This window comes from Camelus ferus, chromosome 13 (assembly GCF_009834535.1).
Source record: "Camelus ferus isolate YT-003-E chromosome 13, BCGSAC_Cfer_1.0, whole genome shotgun sequence".
NCBI classification, from domain to species: domain Eukaryota; kingdom Metazoa; phylum Chordata; class Mammalia; order Artiodactyla; family Camelidae; genus Camelus; species Camelus ferus.
The window spans coordinates 14,742,252-14,764,462 of record NC_045708.1 but is presented as its reverse complement, the minus strand read 5'-3'; the positions used below and the strand labels follow the sequence as shown (position 1 = coordinate 14,764,462).

The window sequence follows — 22,211 nt, the reverse complement described above, 5'->3', positions numbered from 1 at the left end:
CTCAGCTCTGCCCATGAGTTGCTGAGAGGATTTGATGGGAGTCTGAAAGGAAGTTGGGAATTGTTGGGAGGGAGGGGTCTGGGGGGTTCCCAGTGGGATGGAAAGACCCAGAGCCTGGAACTCCAAGGGCGGGCCCCTCCCACATCTATTTGCCTGCCTCCATCTCCCTTTACCCTGCAGATGAGGCCACAGAAGCACAATGTGAAGCTGCCGTGTCAAATCCAGGCAGACAGGACCTCCGCCCCGAGGCCAGTACCAGCCTGTGGGCTGCCCTCTGCCTCCACAACCCTCCTCTTGGCCCACAGTCTACACTGTCTCTGCAGGGCGGAGCCGTCCAGACCTGGGAGTGGGGAAGCTGCTGGCACCATCCCCACCCCCTGGGCTGGGGGGCCTGGCTGGGGCAGGGAGTGATCTGTTGAAACAGGACTCCAGGCCTGGCTCACCCTGACCCTAAGCCTCCCATCACCCCTGGGTGCCCCTCTGGACTTAGTGGGAGGGAGGTGGAAGGGGAGATTGAGACATCTCAGTGCATACAGAGCCTGCTATGGAGGCAGTGGGTGTGAGGTGTGGTAGAATGAGCACTGGACTGCGAGTCCTAAGTCCTAGCTTTTGATTTGGGTTCTGCTCTGTGACCCTGGGCAAATCACTCTCCCTCTCTGGGCGCGTCTGCTACAAAGGGACGAGATTATTTCAGAGGTCACTAAAGACTGTGATTCTGGGCACCTGCCCCAGAATGGAGGGTTGTGACCCCAGGGGCCTCCCATCACCCCACCCTGCTTGTTGGGGTTCCTGGGGCCCCAGGTGGGCTGAGGGGCAGGGAGCTGGCTGTGCCTGTTGCCCCTCCTGGACCCTCAGATCTGCCACTGCCCTGTGCACTGCCTCCACGTGACAGACAAGTGACACCCTAGTGGGGGAAGGGGGACCTACCTGGCTCCTCAGCCAGCACCTAGCTTAACCCCTGCCATCCCATGCTCCTGGGCACTCCAGGCCGAGGGGTCTCAGCTGGCCTAGAGTTATGGGCCTCACCTTTGCGCCACCCCCACCCTCCATGGAAGGGGCAGCCAGGCACAGCTGCTGTGAGTCCACATCCTCGTGTGTGTCTGTCCACACTTTTTAGGCGCCACGCCAAAGGCCAGCCCTCCGGCCCCAACACCTATTTTGGAAGTCCCCCGTGGCCGTGTGTATGTCAGTAACAGTTGTACAAAATAAATTCTATTTATCACTATTGTACCCTGGGTTGGACCTGGCTTCATGTGACCCTACCCGGATCAACTCCAGACAGATCTCAGTGGCTCCAGGGTGGAGGGGAAGAGCCTATCCACCCCCTTGAACAGGACTGCTGGGTTTGGGGGCACCTCCAAGGCCAAACCACGGGCTCCGTGTCCACCAGCTGTGGCCTCCTCCCCATGGCGCGGCCCTTTGCCCCTCCTTGTTCTCCTCTGCACAGAGGGGAGACCATGGCTTTGAAGTCAGGCAGACCTGGATTGGAGTCCTGCCATTGTCTCTTATTATCCAGGTGGCACTGAGAAACTTACAAGCTTCCCTGAGCCTGTTTCCACTTCTGTAAAATGGGAGCCTCTCCCAAGGGTTTTTCCTGGGGATTCATTGAGCTGGTGCATATGAAACACCTCGCACATCTGGTGCCCAGTGGGGTGCTCAAGGATCCGCTTTCCTCTCCTTTCTCTTACTCAGTGAAGCCCAAGGGTTTCCCCTAGGTGGCCACCAGGGGGCGCCAAGGGATTGCTTACCCAGACTGACGGGGCGGGGAGATGGGGACCAGTCTGCCCAGCTGTGGAAGCAGCACCGGTGCAGGGCAGTTAAAATGAAGGGTGATGAGTGCCTCGGGGGGATAGGGGCACGGGCATGGGACGCAGCCTGGGTGAAGGAGGAATGGGAAGACTCCAGAGCACTGGTGCCTGAGCATCCTGGAAAGGCTTAGGATAGTGTCCCTGAGGACGGAGGTATAGGTGCAAAGGTACTGAGGCGAGAGGGTGCTGCTTGCAGTTGGAAAGGGAGCAAGCAGTTCTGAATGATGGGAAGGTGTTGATGGAGGTAACAGGGAGATGGGCAGAGATGAGGCCAGAGGCCACGTGGCTTTGAGTACCAGACCAAGGGGCTGAGGGCAGTAGGGAGACATGGAGGATACAAAACAGGGAGCACCGTTAGAAGACAAGTGTGGGCTGCTGGTGAAGACTGGCAGTGTCAGCCCAGGGAAGGGAGGACCAAGGAGGAGAGCTGTTGCTGGGGACAGAGAGCAGAGGGCAGCCAGGAGGACAGTGGGCAGGTCTAGAAGGTGTTGGGAGGCCTGAGCATCTGGACTAAGGGCCTGATGAGATGTGGGGCTGAGGGAGGAACTGAGGAGTCTCTCAGGGGTCCAGCCTGAGTTTGGGGTGAATGGAGGTCTCCCCTAAGGTAGGAGCAGGTTGAGGGATTTTGGGCTTGGGGGCAGGCGCAGAATTGGGTTCTAGTGGGACTAACCATCCCTTGGCCTCACCCACTCCCCACCACCAGCCCCCATACCCTCCCCAGGATGATGCTGAGTGCACCCACAGGATCTCTTGATGGGGCCCTGCTGTGACCCTCAGATGGTGTCTGGGGCCACCTAGGGGTAGTGACTCACATCCGCTCCCCAACCCCGCCCACCTGGGCTTGGCTCTGGTCTCAGTGGGTCCCCTGCTAACCATGCCCCCTCCCCTCCTGGGCCTGTTCTCTAATCCCTGGAGATCTGGCTCTTCAGCACTCTCTGCCTCAGTCTGTTGCCCTTCTCCTCCCATCCACCACCAAAGGGCCAGTAGCCACAGTTCAGCACCAAGACCAAGCAAGAGCTTAGCTCTGAGTTTGTTCACTTCCCAGCTCTGCGACTTTGGTCACATGATTTTGGCTCCCTGGGCCTCAGTCTCTTCATCTGTATGGGGGGAATGTCCTGCCCTTGGTATCCTGATGTAAGGATTCAATAAAGTGATACCTGGTAAGGTTCTTGGTGTAGCGCTAGCACACAGTGGGTTCAAAAAACAGTGTGTGTGTTGTGTGGGGGGGGTGTGGGGTGCAATTAGCCATTCATAAGGACCATCTCCAAAGCCCACATCGGAGGATGTGGAATCAGCTCTGCTTGGAAGGTGCCAGGCCAGCACAGGTGTCTGGATACGAGGCTTTGGGGATGTATGATTATCAGTTGCTTCCCTGAGTCTCAGCTTCCCAGGCTTTGCTGGGGTTCATGATGCTTTTAGAAAAGAGCTCAGGCACCCCCACTTACGTCCTTTTACTTTTATGATGTGGTCCAACCCACAGCTCTGGCCCGCAGCTGAGCTACAGCTGAAGCAGGGGGCAGCTTGATGAGCAGAACCTGCCTTTGCCCCTCAGTCTGCCCAGGTGCTGCCAGTCCCCAGAAGCCGGAAGGGCCAGCCTCTGGGCTGGGTTTCAGCCTGGGCCCCCACCCCACCCCTCCAGGCTCCAAGGGGGAGGCTGAGGATGAATCTGGCCTCTGGGATCAAAGTATCCAGCACTGTTTCTTTTGTGCCAACGCCAGCCCCGTGCTCGTCCTGGGTTCTGAGGTGGGGAGGGCGAGCCGGGACACGGACCCGAGGCTGAAATTAGGGCTTGGGCGGGGGGCACTGGGCTCCAGGAAGCTCTGGACTCTGCTTAGAAATAACTCTGGTGGTGGAAATGGCAGCCAGAGGTTTCTCCAGACGCAGGAGGCGAAAGGCCTCCGTGGAGGCACTTGGGCGCCTGGCTGACCCGACATCCCCATTATCCCTGCCTCAGAGCTGGGACCTGTCTCTCCAGGTCTCAGTTTCCTCACCTGCGAAACAGGAACAGAGTCCTACCTGTTACTGTGAAGAGGCTGTCGTGGCCTCTAAGGCACCTAGCGTAGACCCCATGCCCAGCAGGAGGGGTCCTCCCTGCCCCTCAGCAGCTGGGGTGTCCCTACACATTCACAGCTAACCCTGGGACAACTTTGCCAAAGAGACGGCCGCAGGCTCAGGCCCGCCCAGTGCCAGGGGACTGGGACCTGGGTGTTCTCTGCTGCTCAGGCCACAGGGGGTACTTAACCAGGGACCCTGGAATGTGGAGGTTCCCTCCCTCCTTCCCTGCACCCGCCCTGCCAAGGGGACAGCCAGGGACGGAGCCTCCTGAAATAACCAGATCTGGTTAGCAAAGCTAATTTTAAAAGCCACTCTGGCTGCCCCATGGGCCCTTCTGGGAAGCCATGAATGTCCCTGTGTTTGCCCCTGGGAGGCAGGGCGAGGGGAGAGCAGCAGGGGCTGGGGAGGACTCCCACCCCTGACAGCCAGTGCAGGAGACCCCAGGCTGCCTCCCAGGACCTGCCAATCCAGGGCCCAGAGCCCTGGTCCAATACTGGGGCTCAGGGCCCCAGCCTCTGCCCTGGTCCACTCAGAGAGAATCCTGGTGGGCTCTCAGGACCCTCTACCTCTGCGCTGGCCTCCCTGAAGCAGTTCTGGGCAGGGGGCCTTAAACTCTTTGTCTCTCTTTGTCTTGACTCTAATGTTGTCTCCATCTGCTCACTCTCTGTCCCTTTACCTCTGTGTCCTGCTTCTGATCTTGAGGTCCCTCTCTGCAGCTATGACTCTGTCCCCCTCTCTCTGGGTCCATCATGCAGGAGGCCCCAGCAGCATTCCTGACAGCTTGTAGGCTGGACTGTGCAGGCCAGGTGGGGAGCAGGTGTCCACCCGGGAACTGGAGCTGCAGATGGGGCCCAGTGGCAAAGGACAGCAGTCCTGGGGGCCAGCAGGAGCTGTAACTGTGCTGGCAGGGGCTGTGTCCAGGCACGACCTGGGCCATCCGGCCAGGCCAGGTGCTAACAGAAGGAAAGAGCTCCAGGGGTAGGGTTGCCAGATTTAGCAAGTAGAAACACATGGAGCCCAGTTAAATCTGAATTTCAGATAAACAAGGGATGATTTTTAATTTAAGTATACCTCATGCAATATTTGGGATGTACTTAAACTAAAAGTCATCCCTTGTTTATCTGAAATTCAAGTTTAATTGGGTATCCTGTATTTTCTCTGGCAGCCGTATCTGGGGAGGCGCTAAGAGTGGAGGCATTTCTTAGGGACAGCAGGTTTTATAGACCGTGAGAGCCCCCACCTGGTGGGGGTGTCACAACCAGATCCTGGAGAAATCCCAGTCTGATGGGGAGGCAGAGCTCCTGCCCACAAGGAGCTTTCTGTTTTCTGGGGTGGGGACAGTCCCCGGGAGCATGGTTGGTGAGGGTGCACGTGACACACGGACACCAGTCACCTCTTCAGTGGAACCGTGAACATCTGAAGGGAGGGTCCACGTGTGTTCTCTGCTGAGTCCCAGTGCTTCACCCAGGGCCTGGCACATAGTAGGGGCTTCATAAATATTTGTTAAATAAATGAAGAATTCTCCCAATCCATACCCAGCAGGGGCTCCAGCACCCTACCTCCCAAGCTCCTTGTATCCAACTGCAGTATGCACTGCCCCTCCCCCAGGGGCTCCCCAAGGTGAGCTGCAGTGGGTGGGAATGAGGCAGAGGGCATGGAGAGAGGAGGCCCCTACCCGAGCCCCACCCTAGACCCCAGTCCCAACCTGGAGTCCAGCCCAGGCAAGGGTTCAGGTTGGGGGTGGGATCTAGGGCAGGGTGACCTCTGGCTTCCGGCATTGGGGGCTGGGTGGGACTCAGGTAGGAGGACCAGCCAAAGAGCTGCTGCTCAATCAGGGGGATTCCTGGGACCCAGAAACTTGGGGACCTTTGTTTTGGGGGAGGTGAGATTTGGGCCTTTTTCTGTAGTCCATTAATCTCAGGGGTCTCCCTGGAGGGGGCAACTAGGGAGGGGCCTGTGGCTTTCCCACACCTCCCCCAGGGCAGAGTCCTTTTGCTCACTCCTTCATTCATTCACTTGCTGACTCACTGGGATGGCCTGGCTCCAGGCCGGGTGATAAAGTACTGCAGCATCTCATCTGGTCCCAATAGGAACACGCCTGTTCCAGGGCTGGCCCTGCCACTGGCTCCCCAGGTGACCTTGGGCAAGTCACTAACCACTCTGAACCTCAGTTTTCTTGTCCTACGAGGGGAATAATGCTGGTAGCTCCCTCCTAGGCTACTGGGAAGATGTGGGATGATGCCACCACACAGTGAGAGCTTCAGAAGCTTATTTTGTTATTACTGTTGTTGTTATTATTATCAGTGTCATTTCGAGGCCCTGGAGGACTGGGCAGGGAGTATCTGGCAATAAGGCCCCGGGTCCAAGGCCAGTGTCATGCTGAGCCCCATTTTGTCTAGGGCTTCAGCCATCTTGGCCCCCTCCCCTCCTTTCCAAGGAATCAGTTTCTTCAAGGTGCCTCTGGCTTCTAGATCAGCAAGAAATCCTTCGGAGCAAACTAAGAATTGGGGATGGAGCTTGGAGCGGCCATCGGGAGGCACTGGCCCCCAAGACTGCACTGTGAGCTGCAGCTGGAACCCGCCTGCTCTGGCCTCAGTTTCCCCAGTTGTCCAGCGAGGGGGCGGGGCTGGACGTCCTGCCATGGCCTGGATGGGGCCCGCTGTGTGTCATCCTGTTAGTAACGGGTTAGCTCCGAGCCTATAATCACATCTGCCCTGGGAACAACTAACAGCGTCTCTGTAAATTGAGCTCTAATTGCGGCTTTTAGTGGAGTCAGCTGCTCCCCCACCGCCCCTCCCCGCTGCTCTGAATCAGCTAGGTTGTCCCGGCCTGCCCTGCCAGGCCCAGGAATCCCCTAGGATTGTTCTGGTTCCCACTGAACCAGCGATGGGTCAGGGATTGATGTCCCTCTGGGACCTGTTGTGTGTGAGGCTCTGAGCTGCGTGCTTTCCATGCAGCGGACTTCAGGTCATGTCACCACAGCTCTGGGAGGCAGGGGCTACTGTTTTTGCAGAAGGGGAAACTGAGGCACAGAGCAGCAAAGTCACTTGCCCAAGGTCACTCAGCAAGAATGTGTCAGAGTCCGGACAGGTATCCAGATCTGATTCCAAGGCTTTGTTCCTGGCCTGCAGCTGAGGAGATATGCCCCACCCCAGCTCAGTCAAACTCCCTCCCCCGGGGGTGCTCCGAGCCCCTCAGTTGCAGACTTCCCCATCTGCCTGGCGTTTGTGGACGCACAAGGCCAGAGGCATCTCCCCTCCTCGGGCGGGGCGCGGGCCTGCGGTTTCCCTGTTTGTTCTGGAGATCCCAGCTGCTTCCCTGAGGAGACAGCTAGCGGTTCCCAGGCCACAGCCCCTCGGGCGGAGCCAGACCACGGCTGGCCAGCCTGGGAACACTGCCTGCCAGCTCTGCTGGGCTCCGCCAGGCCCTGGCGCTGGGTGGTCTGGGCAGGGGCCAGGGGGGTCCTCGATCCTGGCCACGAGGCAGGAGTCACGGCTGGAGCCAGGCTCGAGGCTGTCCTGCCAGGGACCTGGAGGGGTCCTGAAGGCCTGGGATGGCTGGATAGGCATAGACATTGACCTCGGTGGGAGGGAGGCCAGGAGAGAAGGCCCCAGGCCCCAGCTCCCACTGAGGGCCTTAAGAGGAACACCCACCTCCTTCAGGATTGTCACTGCTGGATAGTTTCAACTCAACCACTGAGTTGGTTCAGACAGGAGCCCTCCTAAGAAGCTGGTGGAGATGCCAGGGTTGGCTGGCAGAAGACCTAGCACCCAGCCCTGCCCTCCTCTGGACCTCAGTTTCTCCATCTGTACAATCGACAGGGGACAGGACTCCCCGCTTGACAAGGGCTCTGCCCGCCAGACATGCTGTGGCTGTGGGGTGGGCAGCCCAGGCTGGCAGAATCTCAGGTGTTCTCAAATTCATTTTCAAGGGCTTCTTCTTGTCTCCACCCCCAAAGTCTTGGAGACCCCCTATACCTCAGACAAAGCTCCCTCTTCCCAGCTCCCTGCAGTGACCACCCGATGGGGTAGAAAGAAGCTCCCATGTGTTTTGGAGTCTGACAGACCCCAGTTCAAATCCCGGCCACTGGCTCTCCATGATCTTGGGCATGTCCCATCCTCTCCAGCCCCACAGCCTTAAATGCCATCATGACCCTCATCCTTCCATCTCCAGCCTGGGCCTCCTCCTCTGAACTCTAGACTCTTATTCTTTCCAGACTCTGTTTTTTCTTTCTGACTGCCTACGAGAATGTTCACTCCAAAGTCCAATGGGTATCACCAAGCTAATGTGATCCAAACCAACTCTCTATTTCTCCCCACATCTGCTCCTCCACTGCCAGAAGTGGCTCTCCGCCCAGGTGCTCAGACCCAAAACTCAAGGGGCATCCCTGATTCTACTGTTTCCGCCCCTCCCTGTGTTCAGCCCATCAGCAAGCCCTGTTGGCTTCAAGTCCCAAACGTGTCTGGGATCCAGCTCCTTCCCACCACCACCACACTTAACTGGTCCAAGCCACCACCACCTCCACCCCCAGCAACAGAAAGGCCTCCAGACTGCCCTCCGGCATCTGCTCCTGGCATTCCTGGTCCTTTTGCATGGCAGCCAGCGGGATCTGTCCAAAGCATAAGCTGGATCTTGTCACTCCCTGCATCTAACCTTTCCCTGCAATAGAAGATGCAGGCTTCAATTGTGTCCCACATGACAGTTCCTGTTCACCCCTCCCACCCCATCCCCGCCACTGTCTCCCCTTTCTCTGGGCTCCAGCCACAGTGCCTTATTTCTGTCCCTTGATCAAATTAAGCTTATTCCTGCCCCAGGGTCTTTGCACTTGCTTTATTCTACTTGGAACAATCTTTCCTCCAGCTCTTTGCAAGGTCACCATCTTACCAACTGGGTCTCAACCCAAATGTCATCTCCTCAGACAGGTCTTCACTGACCAACAGCTATAGCAGAGCCCCCAGTCACTCTCTGGACCTTGGTTTGTTATCTGTAAAATGGGCCAGCACCAGTGCCCTACCTAAGAGTGTGGAAAGAGATTGCTAGGGGAAGCAGGGTGGCTGAGTGCCGGTGTGAGGCAGCACTGGGTCGCTGTGAATCCTATCCTCTCGCTGGCACCTGCAGTCCCAAGGTATGATTGACCCTGAGCTGGCTGGACCCAGGGTCAGGAGGGTTGAGAATGTTTTGCCGGAAGTAAAAGCCGGGCTCAATTTACTGTGTGACTTCAATTTGGTGGCTGATCCTCTCTGGGCTACCTTCCTCCCTGGTCTGCAGAAGCTGACTCCAGCCCTGAGCTTTGTCTAGGGGATGCTGGAAAGAGGCCTGTGTCCCAGGAGACCCCTCAGGAGGGGAGGGCTCAGGGAAAAAAGCCAATTCAGCACTGAATCTCGGCCTGAGGGTGGGTGTCATGACCACACCTGTTCATGCCTTGAGCAGACAGTAGCTGCTCAGACCTTGGCCCTGAGAGGGCTCTGGGAGAAGGGGGACTGATCACACCTCAAACCTTGCATATCCCGCCCACAGCCCTCTTCTCATCCTGACCTCAGGCCACAGCCTCATAGCTGCCCCTCTTCCCCAACCAGGTGACAGATGACCTGAGTGGGCAGGAGGCTGATAACAGGGCCCTCAGCCAGAGTGTTCAATCTGGGCTGGCCTCGGAGACCTTTTCCCCACCAGGATGAGGGCACAGGCCCCAGAGGACAGGATCACCGTCCCTGATGCCCACAGCCCTGCCCCCTAGAATCTTTGCAGTTACGATTCTGACTCCCCCTTCTTTGTTTTTTCAATTTTTTTTTATTGAAGTGTAGTTGATTTACAATGTCAGTTTCAGGTGTACAGCAAAGCAGTTCAGTTATATATATACATCCATATATTTTATTTTTCAGATTTTTTCCATTATAGTTTATTATAAGAAATTGAATATAGTTCCCTGTGCTCTACAGTAGGTCCTTGTTGTTTATCTATTTTATATGTAGTAATATGTATCTGTTAATTCCAAACTCCTAATTTATCCCTCCCCCCTTTCCCATTCGGTAACCATAGTTTGTTTTCTATGTCCGGGCTGACTCTCCCTTCTGCTCCTCACCCTGCACGGTGCCAAAGGAGGCAGTGACATGATTAAACCCAGCATTCTGCAGCCACGCTGCTTGGCTTCACATCCTCCTCCATCTCTTGTTAGCGGCGTGACTTTGCATAAATTATCAAATTTCTCTCTGCTTACATTTCCTCATCTGTAAACTGGGGACAGTAATAGTCCTTGCCCTCTGAGAGTAACTGGGAGGGTAAATGAGTGAAGTGTGCTGTGAGGTACTAGAGGCACTAGGAACAGTGCCTGGTACTCAGGGGGCACCATGAGATGTTTGCTTCTTTGCCTGCAGCTGGCGTTTCCACCAGCTCAGTGATCCTGAGCCTTGGTTCTGGTGGGCAGGAGGGAAAAGAGACACTGGCCAGTGGTGGCCCTCAGCCCAGATTGCCCCTCCTGGGCTTCTGGGTCATGTGTATGCATCCCATCCCGAGGCTGGGGGCAGACGGCTGTGGAGCCAGAAAAGAACCTGGCGCTGTGATCAAGGCAGCATCACAAGGGGGCTCCAGAAAGCCACACAGGAACTCAGGAGCCCAAATCCTCTTCTGAGAACTTAATCTCCCCACCCCACCCCCAGATCAGCTGGTGCTAGGTCTTGGTGGGAGGTCTTGGGCTAATTATAAATGCTGCTGGCTTGGGGATCTCACTATCCCATCGAAGGGCTTCTGTGGTTGATGGGGCCAGGGTGGTTTTCTTTGGAGAGATTAGCGCCTTGGAGAGGGTTGGGGGAGGTGGACTGGGTGTCAGGCAGACCTGGGTTCAACTTGCAGCTGTCACTTACAAGCCATGGAATAGGTCACTGCACCCTGCCAAGTCTCAACTTTCTCATTTGTAAAATGGAGATGATGTTGCCCACCTCATAGGATGATGGGGGTGTGTGTGGATGTATACAGTGTACCCCCAAGGATGGCAACTTCACTGCCATGTCTTGGGTGCTTAGTAGGGTGTGTGAAGCATTGTAGATCTGAGTGATCAGTTTGCTGACAGTCCATCCATTCACATGTTGGTCCAGTTTCCTTCCTCAAAAGTAGAAGCCAAGACTCTTGGGCACAGATTTAGGGCCTGTTTCCTCTTCCCTGTCTCCATGGCCCCAGCTTCTCCATGGCCCCAGCTTCTCCTGCCTGGCCTGTTGTAGCAGCCTCCTTGCTGGTCTCCCAGCCTCTAGTCCTTCTTCTCAAAGCTGCCCTCAAAACTGGCAGCCAAGATGATCTTTCAAAAATGATGCTTATGCCTCAGCTCCAGAACCTTCCATGGCTCCCCAGGGTCTTCATGGTCTGAGGAGCACGTGACTTGGAAGGCACCCTGAGCATAAGTGAAGCTGAGACAAGATAGCTTGAGCTTCCTACACCCCTCCTTACTGTAGAGCAAAGGTTCCCAATGCTGGGGAGGAGGAGAATTTTGTTCCCTAGGAGTCTAGTGAGGAGGGACCAGGAATTTTGCTAACCATCCTATGATGCACAGGATGGTCCTCACAACAGAGAAACATCCAGCCCCAAGTGTCCAAGGTTGAGAACCTGCTGATGTTGTTGGTGCGAAGCAGCCGCTCAACTGAAGACTACATTTCCCAGTCCCCTTTTGCATCTAGATGGGATCATGTGACTAGTTCTCATCAATGGACTGTGAGAAGTGATGTGTGTCACTTCCAGGAGGAAGTGGTTAAAAAGCAGGCCAGCACCATCGATGTGCTGGTCAGATGGAACTTGGATACGTGTTCTAGTTAGAACATCTGGAACTTAGAGGAGGGCAGAACCACATGGTGGAAAGAGCCTGGGTCCCAGAGGCACCACCAGATGTTTCAGATAGAAATAAGCATATTGTGTGAAGTTCTGGATTTCTCTTTAATAGAAGACAGAGTTATCTGGACGACTGGAGGAGGATTTATCAGCTTACCTTTGTTCTTCCTCCTTAAGAAAGCATCTTACAGTTATCCTGAGCCTTTAGTTCCATGGGTGCTGATGGGTAGAGCTGGGACCTCTGCCTGGATCCCTGGTTTGGATTAGGACCCAGAACTGCCAACAGTTAGAATGAAGGGGTGATGAGTGAGCTGAAGGTGCAGGGGCCCAGCTGGGGTGATGGAGGCTTGAGGAAGGCTCTGGAGCAGTGGTGCTTGAACACCCTTGATTCCTCCTAAACCATGGCCTGCAATCCGGGCAGGAAGAGCTGCTTGTTCCTCATGGGATCCTAAGCACTATGAGTTTGGCACTGTGCTGAGCACTCAATACTCAGAAGTAGGAATGGATCAGCAAAGTTAATGAACTCTCCCAAGTTCATAGAAAAGAGAAAGTGATGGAGCAGAGACAAGAGTCCCTATCTCTCTGACTCACAGCTTTTGAACTCCTTCAGTGTATCCCAAAGTTTAACAGATGATGTTGACGCCTTGTTTGTATCCCTTGAGCATTTACTGTTCCAACACATGCCTGGAGGCTTTCTCTCAGCCCTTCCAGGGGTGGTTGGAAGGGCCAGGGTGTTCATTTTCCCCGGAGTGGCCCTTAGCCAATGAGAGATGAGAGCTGGGGACTAAATACCGCAGCAGGGTAACTCTGAGATGCAACTTTTATGCTGTATCCTGGAGGCCCACAGTGAGACTGAGTCCTAGTTGCCCATAATGGTAACCTGCTTAATAACACACCCTTTATCGGCTTTCTTCCCCTCCCCATCTCCCCTCCTCACTCTGCGTGGTGCTCTCTGGGTTCCTTTTACAAACTACTTGTACTGAAATCCTTGTCTCAGAGTCTGCCTCTGGGAAACTCAACCTAAGACACAAAGTATTGTTTGCACAACCTGAGACATGTAAGTTGATTTTGGGTGGTAGTGGTGAACTTTGAAAAACAGACTACTTAAATGTGAATTTGAAGAAGTGTTTAGGAAATGATAGTACAGAGATATAAAAGTTGTGAAGAAAAGCAAATGAAAATGCTGCATTATAGAGTTGAAGATGAGGGGTCTCTGGCCTGGCAAGAATGTAGGCATATAGTTTAATTTGTCATCCCAACTTCAGCTTAGCTGTGCTTCCCTTTTTGCCAGGACTGTTAGGAAGCTCAGAGAGAAATCTGCTCAAATGAGTCTTCATCCCTGAAGAATGCTCTGTTTCTGACAGTTTTTGGTCTTCCCGAGTTCATATTTAACTGTCGTGTGTTATGAGTCATTAGTACTGGCTGCCTTGGAACCTTGTTGGCAGGAGGTTGGAATGCATTATAAACAAATAAAGGATGTCATTAAGTATAGAAGCTTTGTAATTAAATCTCAGCTCCACAATCTTGGGGACCTTGGGTCACTCACATCACCTCCTGCACCCCTGGTTTCATCATCTGTAAGTGTGGGTGATGGGGGCCTGCTTCCTAGTGAGGATTAAATGAACTGAATGCATAGACGCATCGAGGACAGAGATTGGTGGACGATAAATGATCAGTGTTAATCCTTAGCATTAGTATCATTATTGGGACTTTCATTCCAATGAGGGACAAGGAGCCAACTCGGGGAACTCTGTATACCCCCCAATATCAGGTGTAACCCTGAGTCTAGTGTGACATCTAGGCTGAAGCTCTGTGAGAGCAGAGCGCTGATCACCACTAAAATTCTTTAAGACCTAGTACTATGCTAGCTCATACTCAGTACTCGAATGGCTGGATAAAGAAGGAGCTATGATGGTCCAAGGCAGGCAGTTCTGTTTGTGGGCGCCGTGCAACAAGGCTGTCCCAGGGCCCTTCAAGGCCTTTCTGCTGTGGGTTTCAGGGCACAGAGGCACCCTTCTTTAATCCTCACAGCACCCCTTGAGTGGGCCGTCTCCCACTTTACAGATAAAGAAACGGAGAGGCAGAGACCCAAAGCACTTTGTCCAAAGTCATGCAGGTAACGAGTGGTGAAGCCCCCAGGTCAGCTGGAGACCCCTTCCTCCCTTCCCAGCCCCACCTGCACCCCTGGGCCCTGAGTCGGGTTCTTCCCAGAGAAATGAGCTTATTTCAGTCTCTTCCTCACTGACCACAAAGACTCAGTTCTGTCCTCAGAAATATTTGGAAAGTTTTATTTAAATGTTTTGTGTTCCCTTTTAACCAACACCAAAAAGAGAAAATTTTTTGGCTGATTCAAACAGGAGAGTCGCTTCAGAGAGGAGCTGGCATGTGTGTTCAGAGCTGGGAAGTGTCTGCTTGGCCAGGTTGCTCTTCCCAGCCTGAGCCACCCTGGGCTTGGACGGCCAGTCCCGGGAGCTGACTTCCGGGGAGCCCCTGGCAGCCTTGGAATGAATGAGTGAGCAAATCCCCATCTTGAACAGAAGGACTTGGTCTCCCCTGACCTTAGGACGGGGCTTGGGGACAGGGCCACGCACATGGTGGGGCCTGGTGGGTTCTAGAGGAAGGAGATGGGGGTGAGAGGGTCAGATCCGGAATGTTCCATAGAAGCTCCAGGGCCTCTGGATCTGGAGAAATATGTTTGCTAGAAAAATAAGATGCTTTGAGAATTTCTGCAGTCTATGCTCTCTGCCTGCCCAAGAGAAACCTACCCTGTTGGCCAAAGGGGCAGCGGGTTGGGGCGACGGCTGGAGGCCAGGAACTGGTCTGGCCCCAGTGGAGGATTCCAGAGGGGAGCAAGGCAGGCAGCAGGCAGACTTTGGTTTCCTGGGTCCCCTTTCTGGCAGCTGCAGAGGCTGGGGAGGCCCTCGCCTCCCGCCCCTTGAGGTGTGGGCTGCCGGGCAGTGGGCAGCGCTGGGAGCGGGAGGCCAGCCGTCCGTCATGGGCTGGTGGGTGCCTGGGCCCTGGGCCCTCAGAACAGGATGCCCAGGGGGAGCAGGGCCAGCAGGAGTGGCAGGGGGCCTGGGGAGGGGCTGCCCGACGAGCTGGCTGAGGCACAGTGGTCACGGTTGGCACCGATGCAGGCGGCGTAAGCCATCACGTGGGGGATATAGTTCTGCTCGTGGACGCCGTGCAGCAAGTGGGCCATGGGGCCCTTGGCGAAGACAGCTACGTCCTCCCCGCCGTGGGTCTCGTGGCGCAGGGGCACGGCGGACTGGGCCTGGTAGTTGTTGTGAGCTGCGGGCCAGAAGAAACTCCAGGTGAGAGCCTACCAGGGGCCTGGCACTATTCCCCTTCTGTTCCCCTTCCAGGCTGGCTCGAATGCTCCCACGGTATAGAAGACACTGAGGCTCATCGTAGGGAAGTCACTTTGCATGGGGGCCACAGGACTCAGGCCTGAGTCTGTTCTGACACAGAAGCCTGCATTCTCAACCCCTAGACCTCATCTGGGCCATTTGGATTAGAAGGGAAGAGTCAACCCTGGCGAGCTTCTTATCATTGGCTGTGCCATTTGACCCCAGGGGCCACTGGGGACATCATGTACGAACGAACATTCAATAATATGGAATTGGATAAGCAAACTGGGAAGGCTCATATACTGAAATATTATACAGCAGGTAAAAATGACAGTGTACCACAGCGAGCACCCGCACATGCCAGGCACCTCACCAAGCTCATCAGGCCCGTTCAGTCTTTCAGACAACCTTGGGAGGCAGACACTTTTATGGAGGAAAGTGAAGCTAAAAAGGCGAAGTCTTGTGCCCAAAGTCACAGAGCTGTTAGATTTCAGGAGGGGATTCAAATTGACATTGTTCTGACTCAAGTCTTGGCTATTCTGAGATCCCTGGCCTTAACCACAGGACTACATTGTCTCCAAGCCCACCCCTGAGGGATGCCCTGTCCCCTCCCAGCCCTGCGCCTTGCAGTCTCACCATAGTCCACCATGGAGACATTCTCTCGCTCACCACCCACCACCTTGTAGCCAGGCCCGTTGCCGTACAGGATGGCGGTGAAGGGTTTCTTGTCCGTGTCGCTCACCATGGGGGCCAGACCTGCATAGGGAGGCGTTGGTCCAGAAGTCATGTTGGAGCACCAGGAGTACAGTCCCCAGCCCTCAGCTTGGCAATTCTTGGGTCCCCTTTCAAGGATGCCACCTTCCAAAGCCAATTTATTTTCCAACCAATCATCCCTCATTTCCACTGTGCCCATATCCCTTCCATCTGTTGGTCCGTCCATTCATTCATCTCCATCCTTTCCTCTCCCCTGTCCATTCATCCATCCTCTCATTCTTCTACCCATTCATCATCCAGGTAGCCATCCACCCAAACACCCATGCATTCACTTCACTCTATCCCCCGGTCCTGTGTTCTCTACCTGTCAGGAACTTCTCCTCCCTACCCAATTCTGAGTCTCACATGTGCCAGGCCCTGAGCTTGCAAACACTGGCACCCTACTCTTGCTCCCAGATGGCAGACCCTGGGAGTGCCTAGTGCCCACCCCAATGGAGACCCACCTACCAAAGATAGAGTTGCCACGGGGGGTGTACCCGCCAAAGGTAAAGACATGGGAGTGGTCAGCAGTGACGACGGTCAGTGTGTCTTCCACAGAGGTCATGGTGCCCGCTTGCTCGATGGCCCGGTCCATCTCCACCGCCTCGTGCAGCGCCTGCTTGGCTTTGCCCTCATGGTGCCCGTGGTCAATCCTGCCCCCTTGAACACCAAGGCAAAGGCTTCTGGTGAGATCTGACCCCCAAGCCCCATCCCACAACCACTGGGTCAGACTCTTTGCTGGGGATTTCCATGGGCCAGGCACCTCAGGCCTTTGACACAGCCATTCAACCTTTACAGTAGCTCAGAGTTGCTGGATCACAGGTCCACGTGTGGAGAGGCTTTAAAGCAGCTCCACCACCCCATGCTACTCCCAGCACCGCTTTTTCAGCTGCTTGGAGTCTTTGAAGCCCTCAGAGAGGTAGGGAAGGGGCCCAACATGCCTGAATGCCTACTAGGAGCCAGGCATAACAAGCTGATGTCTTGCAGAAATGGGTACAATCAGCTCCATTCACACACAGAGCAGCTAAGGCTGAGAGTGGGGAAGTGACGTGTCCAAGGTAGGATCTGCTGGGATTTGAATTCAGTTGTGACTCATTCTAAAGTCCTGTTTTTCCATCTCCACTTTGAATACATCCCCTCTGAGCGTAAAGCACACTCCAGAAGGTGAAAAGTCCTCAGTGCCTGGGCAGTGCCCACAGCAGCCTTCCACAAGGCCTGGGGAAACCTGCACCCCATGCCACCTCCCCCAGGTGAGCACAGGAGGCCTGGCATTAAACCTGGCTTAAAGGTCACGGCCAAGGCTGTGTGACTTGAGGGAACGCCTCCGCATCTCCACCAGAAGACAATGCCTGGGTGGACACTCCCAACTCTGAGGGTCCTGAGCCTGGCGCCTGCCTGCCCTGCCTGCCAGCCAGCCTGAGCCTCACCACGCTGGGCTGGCAGAATGGCAGGGTGGGTCCCTCCTTTGTTGTGGTTCTGGGAGCAGTTGGTCTGGCAGGCCCTGTCCTGGCCAGGCTCACAAAGAGAACCGTTCCCGGGGGAGCCTGTGCTCACCACCGCTGGTTTCTGGCTGGTTCCTCAGCGTCAGAGCCCTGTTCAGGGCCAGGCGAGACCGCCGCGCTTGAGTGGGAACCCCGGGGTTTGGCAGGCAAGCAGCCAAGCTGGGCTGGCGGCCACTGGCCTCTGGAGGGTGGAGGGGCCCGAACACGTGTGTATGTGTGGTGGGAGTATGTGGGCAAACATGTCCGTGTGTGTGTGTACATGTAGAACATGGAAGACAATGGTTGTTAGCACTCTGGAAGATTCTGGAAGCTTTATCATTTCCTCTCACTTCCTCTTGTTATTGACTTACCTATTGTGTAATCATAATAATGATAATAATAGTAACACTGAGGATGTATTCTCTGCTGGGCCCTGTTCCAAGTACATTATGTCTCTAAACGTAGTGGATGCTAATAACACTTCTTGGAAAGGGGGCCTCATTTTACAGAAATGTACAGGTAGAGGTCACATGGCCAGTGGGTGGCAGCATCAGGACAACAACCCCTGGGCCTTGCAACAGCGCTGGGAAACCCCATGAACCTCGGCACTGCTGCTTCCCAAAGGGTCTGGTTCTCCCAACCCAGGGACCCAAGATACCCCAGGGCCTGCCCGGGCCTCCTCCTCTCAGGGATAGGACATGGATCTGACCTCGGTCCCGCACAGGCCCAGTGGCAGCAGATGTCCACTGTCCAGCTGCAAGGGCTCCCGCAGACCACTGGGAATCTGCAGAGGAAGACCCTGGGCCTGTGTCCTTGGGCCCAGCCAGGCAGCTGCTCAGAGCGCAGGTATCTACCAAGGCCTGCTGATTTGTCTTTTGGGAGGAATGAAGCTGAGGGGGCCTCATGCCCCTCCAGAGCCAAGCCTTGGGGAGGGACCCCTGAAAGGAAGAAACCTGCTGCCTCTCTCAGGAAGCCTTCCTGGACTAGTAAGCCTAACGTCCCATCTCCTTGCCCAAAGAACAGTGTGCTGGGCTGGGAGCTTCAGCACTGCCCCCTTCTCCTCCAGTCGATAACCCATCCTCCCCAAAGGAATTTCCCTGCTTACCCTCAAACTGGACAGTTGTCTCTGAGAGTTGGACCGCCCTGCCCCCTGAATCCATCTGGAAGTTCCCAGGGAAGCAGTCCTACAGCCAGGTCTGAGGCCCCTACCTTCCACCAGCAAGAAGAAGCCTTTGGGGTTCTTGTTCAGAATCTTGATGGCCGTCTTCACCATCTCGGAGAGTGAAGGGTCAGTCACATTGTTCCTGTTGAGCTCATACTGCATGTCCCCCGGCTCAAAAAGACCTGAGGAGGACCCGGGAGGAGGTGGGGGTCTCAGGGGTGCAGTCTCCTCACATGCAACTTGGGGGCAGAGTCGGGGGAGGGAAGCTCATCTGGATGGCTCTTGTGAGCCTGAATTGTGCCAGGTGCTTTGGGAGTGCTGCCTCCTCTCCTGTTCATAGCCACGCCACAGTGAGGGGGACAGCTGTGTCCACCTTACAGAGGAGGAAACTGAGGCTCAGATGTTTCATAATGTGCTATTTTTGGTTGCTAAGTGGGAGATCTGGGGTTCAAATCCATCAGCCCACCCCTAGTCCTAAGGGCCCTGGACACAGCACTGTGTCTTCAGGCAGAGGACTATGTCCTGGGCTCGAGCAGGCAGCCTGGGTATGTATCTATCTGTCATTTACAGGTCAGGTGGGGAGGGCACAGTACCCTGTGCAGTGAAACAGTAGAAGGTTTGGGGGTCACTGTCCCTTCTGTTCACTGAGCTTGGCTTTTTCCCTTGTGAAATAAGAAGAGTGGTCCACTCCTTGCCCATGTCATGATTCCACGTGTGCTGTGTTGGGGTTTCCAGTCCTGGACGTCCTTCCAGGACACCTTGCCCCTCCATGAGTGTGTGCAGCCAAAGAAGTGCTCACTCTATGCCACGTGCTATTCTAAGTGCTTTGGAAGATGCATTCTAGGATGCCGCCAGATAATCCCTGCCTCCTGGAGTTCATGCCCGTGTGTGTCCATCCCTCACTGACTAGGACTAGGCTGGACATCCAATGGAACACTGCAGAAATGATGGTGTGTGACTTCTAGGCCAGGACATAAGACACTGTAGCTTCTGCCTTGCACGCTCTTACATTTCTAGCGGAAGCCAAGCGCCACGTTGTGAGGGCGCTCAAGCAGCTCTCTGAAGAGATTCAGGAGGCAATGGACTGAGGCCGGCTGCCAACAGCCTGTGCCAACTAATTAGCCATATGAGTGAGCCATCTTGGAAGCCCCAGCCGCAGCGATGCCTTCAGATGACTGCAACCTCATGAAAGACCCAGCTAAACCACTTCCAAAGAAACTGTGGAGTAATCAAGGTTTAATCTTGTTTTAAATGGTTAAGTTTTGGGATTATGTTATGCAGCAACAGATAACTTACACATTAGTTCATTTAATCCTCATGACAACCCTAAGGTAGGCCCTGTCATTATCCCCATTTCATAGAAGAGTCATTATTTTTTGCTTTATAGAAGAGAACACTGAGGCACAGAGAGGAGAAACCACTTGCCCGAGGTTGCCCAGCTCACAGGTGGTAGGAGCTCACAGGATCTGAACTCAGCACTCTGGATCTAAGATCCACGAGTGGCACCGCCATGCCCCCAGGTACATACACAGCTCTACACAGCCAGCGTGGGGTACAGGCTGTGTGCTGTGTGACCCAGGTAAGCAGAGGGCTGTGTGTATGCCTGGGGGATCCCCCAGGTGCGCAGCTCTGAGCCCATAATCTCCAACGACACACCCAGGACCCAGGGGCTGTGATCTTTGGGAAAGTTGGCAGGAAGTTTTGCCACCACTTGCTTGGCCCAACAGCCAGGAGGGAAAGAGGACCCGGATGTCTACATGGTGGTGCTCACAGTCTTGTTCCTCCTAGCCTGGAGGTGCCCCCAGCCCCGCACCTGCTTCCCACTCCCCAGAAGGGAGGGGACAACCCTAAGTCAAGACCAGCAGAGACAACCTAGCTGGCTTCCGCCCTGGTCACAGAGCAGGGCTGGCTCTAGGTCCCCCTGCTCCACAGCCAGGGATCTGTCCCGGCTCCAGCTCTAATTGGCTGTGTGGCATGCCAGGGTCACTTTCCCTCTCTGAGCTTCAGTTTCCCTTTGTGCTCAATGGGGATATTCACCCTGCATGGCCAGCAGATTTCAGATCTAATTCTATGAACCAGAACCCTTTCCTCACCCCTCCCAGGTCCTGGAGCCTGAGGGCAAAGGTCCCTAAGCAGGGGTCAGCCTGGGACCTCATCCCCCAGGGCTGGACTCACACAGCCCCAGCCCCAGGGTACCCAGCTGGGTGTCCTCCACTCCACTCTCCTCTACTTACCCAAGAGGTAGTCCACCATGTGCGGGTCCAGGGCCAGGAGTTCAGTGCGGTTCCAGATATAGTGAGAGTGCTAGGAGGAAGGGCCGGTGTCAGCCGTGCTGGGCCGGGGGAGTCGGAAGAACTGACCCTAGCTGGTCTCAGGTCTGGGGCATGCATTTGTTTCCTTCAGTCATCTAACAATCCCTCCCTGAGGAACTACCATCCTGCCCTCAAGAAATGGCAAATAAACAGGCAATTTTAATGCAGGGAGATGAGAATTCTGAGAGGAGGGGGCGTTGTGAGGCTACAGACAGGATCAGGGAGGGCTTCCTAGTGGAGGTGATGTCCTAATGGGGCTCTGGAGGACAAGTAGGAATTAATCAGCCTGGGGTCTGGGAGTCGAGTTCCAAGCAGGGGGAGGGATCAAGGAGTAAAGAAGAGGGAGGTGTTGGTTGCAAGGGGCCTTGAGCGCATGCTGAGAGGTATGGGCTATGTCCTGAGAGCTATAGGGAGTCAGAGAGGAAGCAAAGTCCTAGCTCTGCCCTGGAGACCCCGTCTAAGAGGGGTGTTGGAGGAAGAGCTGCTTCCCCAGGGCACAGAGGCCATAGGAAGGGGATGGCCAGCTTGCCCGGAGATGGCACCATTCAGGTCTGAACTGAGGTTCCCGACTACCAGGAAACAGCTGTGTATCCTTAGGAGAGCCCCTTGCCTTCTCTGTGCAGTGGCATTGGGATCAGAAGTTTTCAAACCTCAGGGGCTGTTATGGGAAGGAGAGTGGGAAGGCTAAGAAACTGGGGCTCCCCTGCTGCCCCCCACTTCACTGAGATGATTTCTCCTGAGTTTTCTCATTTGACCTTCACGTCACCCATACAAGGTAGGTACTATCATTCTCATTTTACAGATGCGGATACCGAGTGACACAGAGTGAGGGGTAAAGGTGAGAATGACACTGGAACCCACACTCAGGCATGATTTGTGAAGACTGTGTGATTTATTTGAAACACCACAGTCATATCCTGTCCAGTCCAGTGAGATGGGCCCTCTCTCTCCTGCTTGGTGTCTAGATGGAACTCCAGGGTAAGCCCCTGCCTGGGCAAGAAGGATTAAGCTCTGGTCCCATGCTTCAGGTAGAGAAACTGAGGCCGGGAAGGGCAGCGTCCCTCTGGCTTGGGCCAGGAAAGGGCTCCGGCCCACCCCGAGCTGACTCAGAGGGAATGGGAAAGGTTCAAAGCGGCTCGGTCCCACCCCCAGCAACCCTGGGGGGCCATTCCCCGGCCCCTACCCCCACCTCGCTCGTGACCCAGCCCCATCCCACAAGGCCTCCCCGGGGGCCAGTCCTGGAACCCTCAGAAACCCAACCCCAGAGTGACATCAAAGTGGCTGCCAGGCTGCTCCCCACTGTCTTCAGCCCTGACCGCAGTCATTTCCAGACCCCAGTGGCCCCAGGCCCAGCGGCCGGCAGACGGACTTTAAGGGCCAGAGCTGCCCCAGGAGCCCGTACTTAGGTCTTCCCACGCTCTGGCCTCCCTGCCCCAGCACGTGCCCTGGCCCTGGCCAAGGCCACATCACAGCCTGGCCCG

The 22,211-nt window shown here is 55.3% G+C and overlaps 2 protein-coding genes across 27 annotated transcripts in view; one reads left to right on the top strand and one right to left on the bottom strand.

The window, feature by feature from the left end:
- Window positions 1–1,230, top strand: part of RAP1GAP (RAP1 GTPase activating protein) — a 62,791-nt gene extending 61,561 nt beyond the window's left edge. For 19 of the 20 annotated variants that reach the window (XR_004325395.1, XR_004325394.1, XR_004325386.1 and 16 more), the window contains one exon: window positions 181–394. The gene's annotated coding sequence lies outside the window, so the exon portion shown is untranslated. Of the gene's footprint in view, window positions 1–180 lie in introns of all 20 variants that reach the window. The other variant, XM_032495391.1, reaches the window with a different exon arrangement.
- A 12,709-nt stretch (window positions 1,231–13,939) lies between these two features.
- ALPL (alkaline phosphatase, biomineralization associated) overlaps window positions 13,940–22,211 on the bottom strand; it is a 54,441-nt gene continuing 46,169 nt past the window's right edge. For all 7 annotated transcript variants that reach the window (XM_032495377.1, XM_032495376.1, XM_032495378.1 and 4 more), the window contains 5 exons: window positions 20,653–20,722; window positions 18,466–18,600; window positions 16,244–16,435; window positions 15,659–15,778; window positions 13,940–14,963 (listed from right to left, as the gene is read on the bottom strand). In XM_032495377.1, coding sequence (XP_032351268.1) covers window positions 14,698–14,963; window positions 15,659–15,778; window positions 16,244–16,435; window positions 18,466–18,600; window positions 20,653–20,722 — 783 coding nt within the window. In that variant the 3' untranslated portion in view covers window positions 13,940–14,697. The remainder of the gene's footprint in view (window positions 14,964–15,658; window positions 15,779–16,243; window positions 16,436–18,465; window positions 18,601–20,652; window positions 20,723–22,211) is intronic.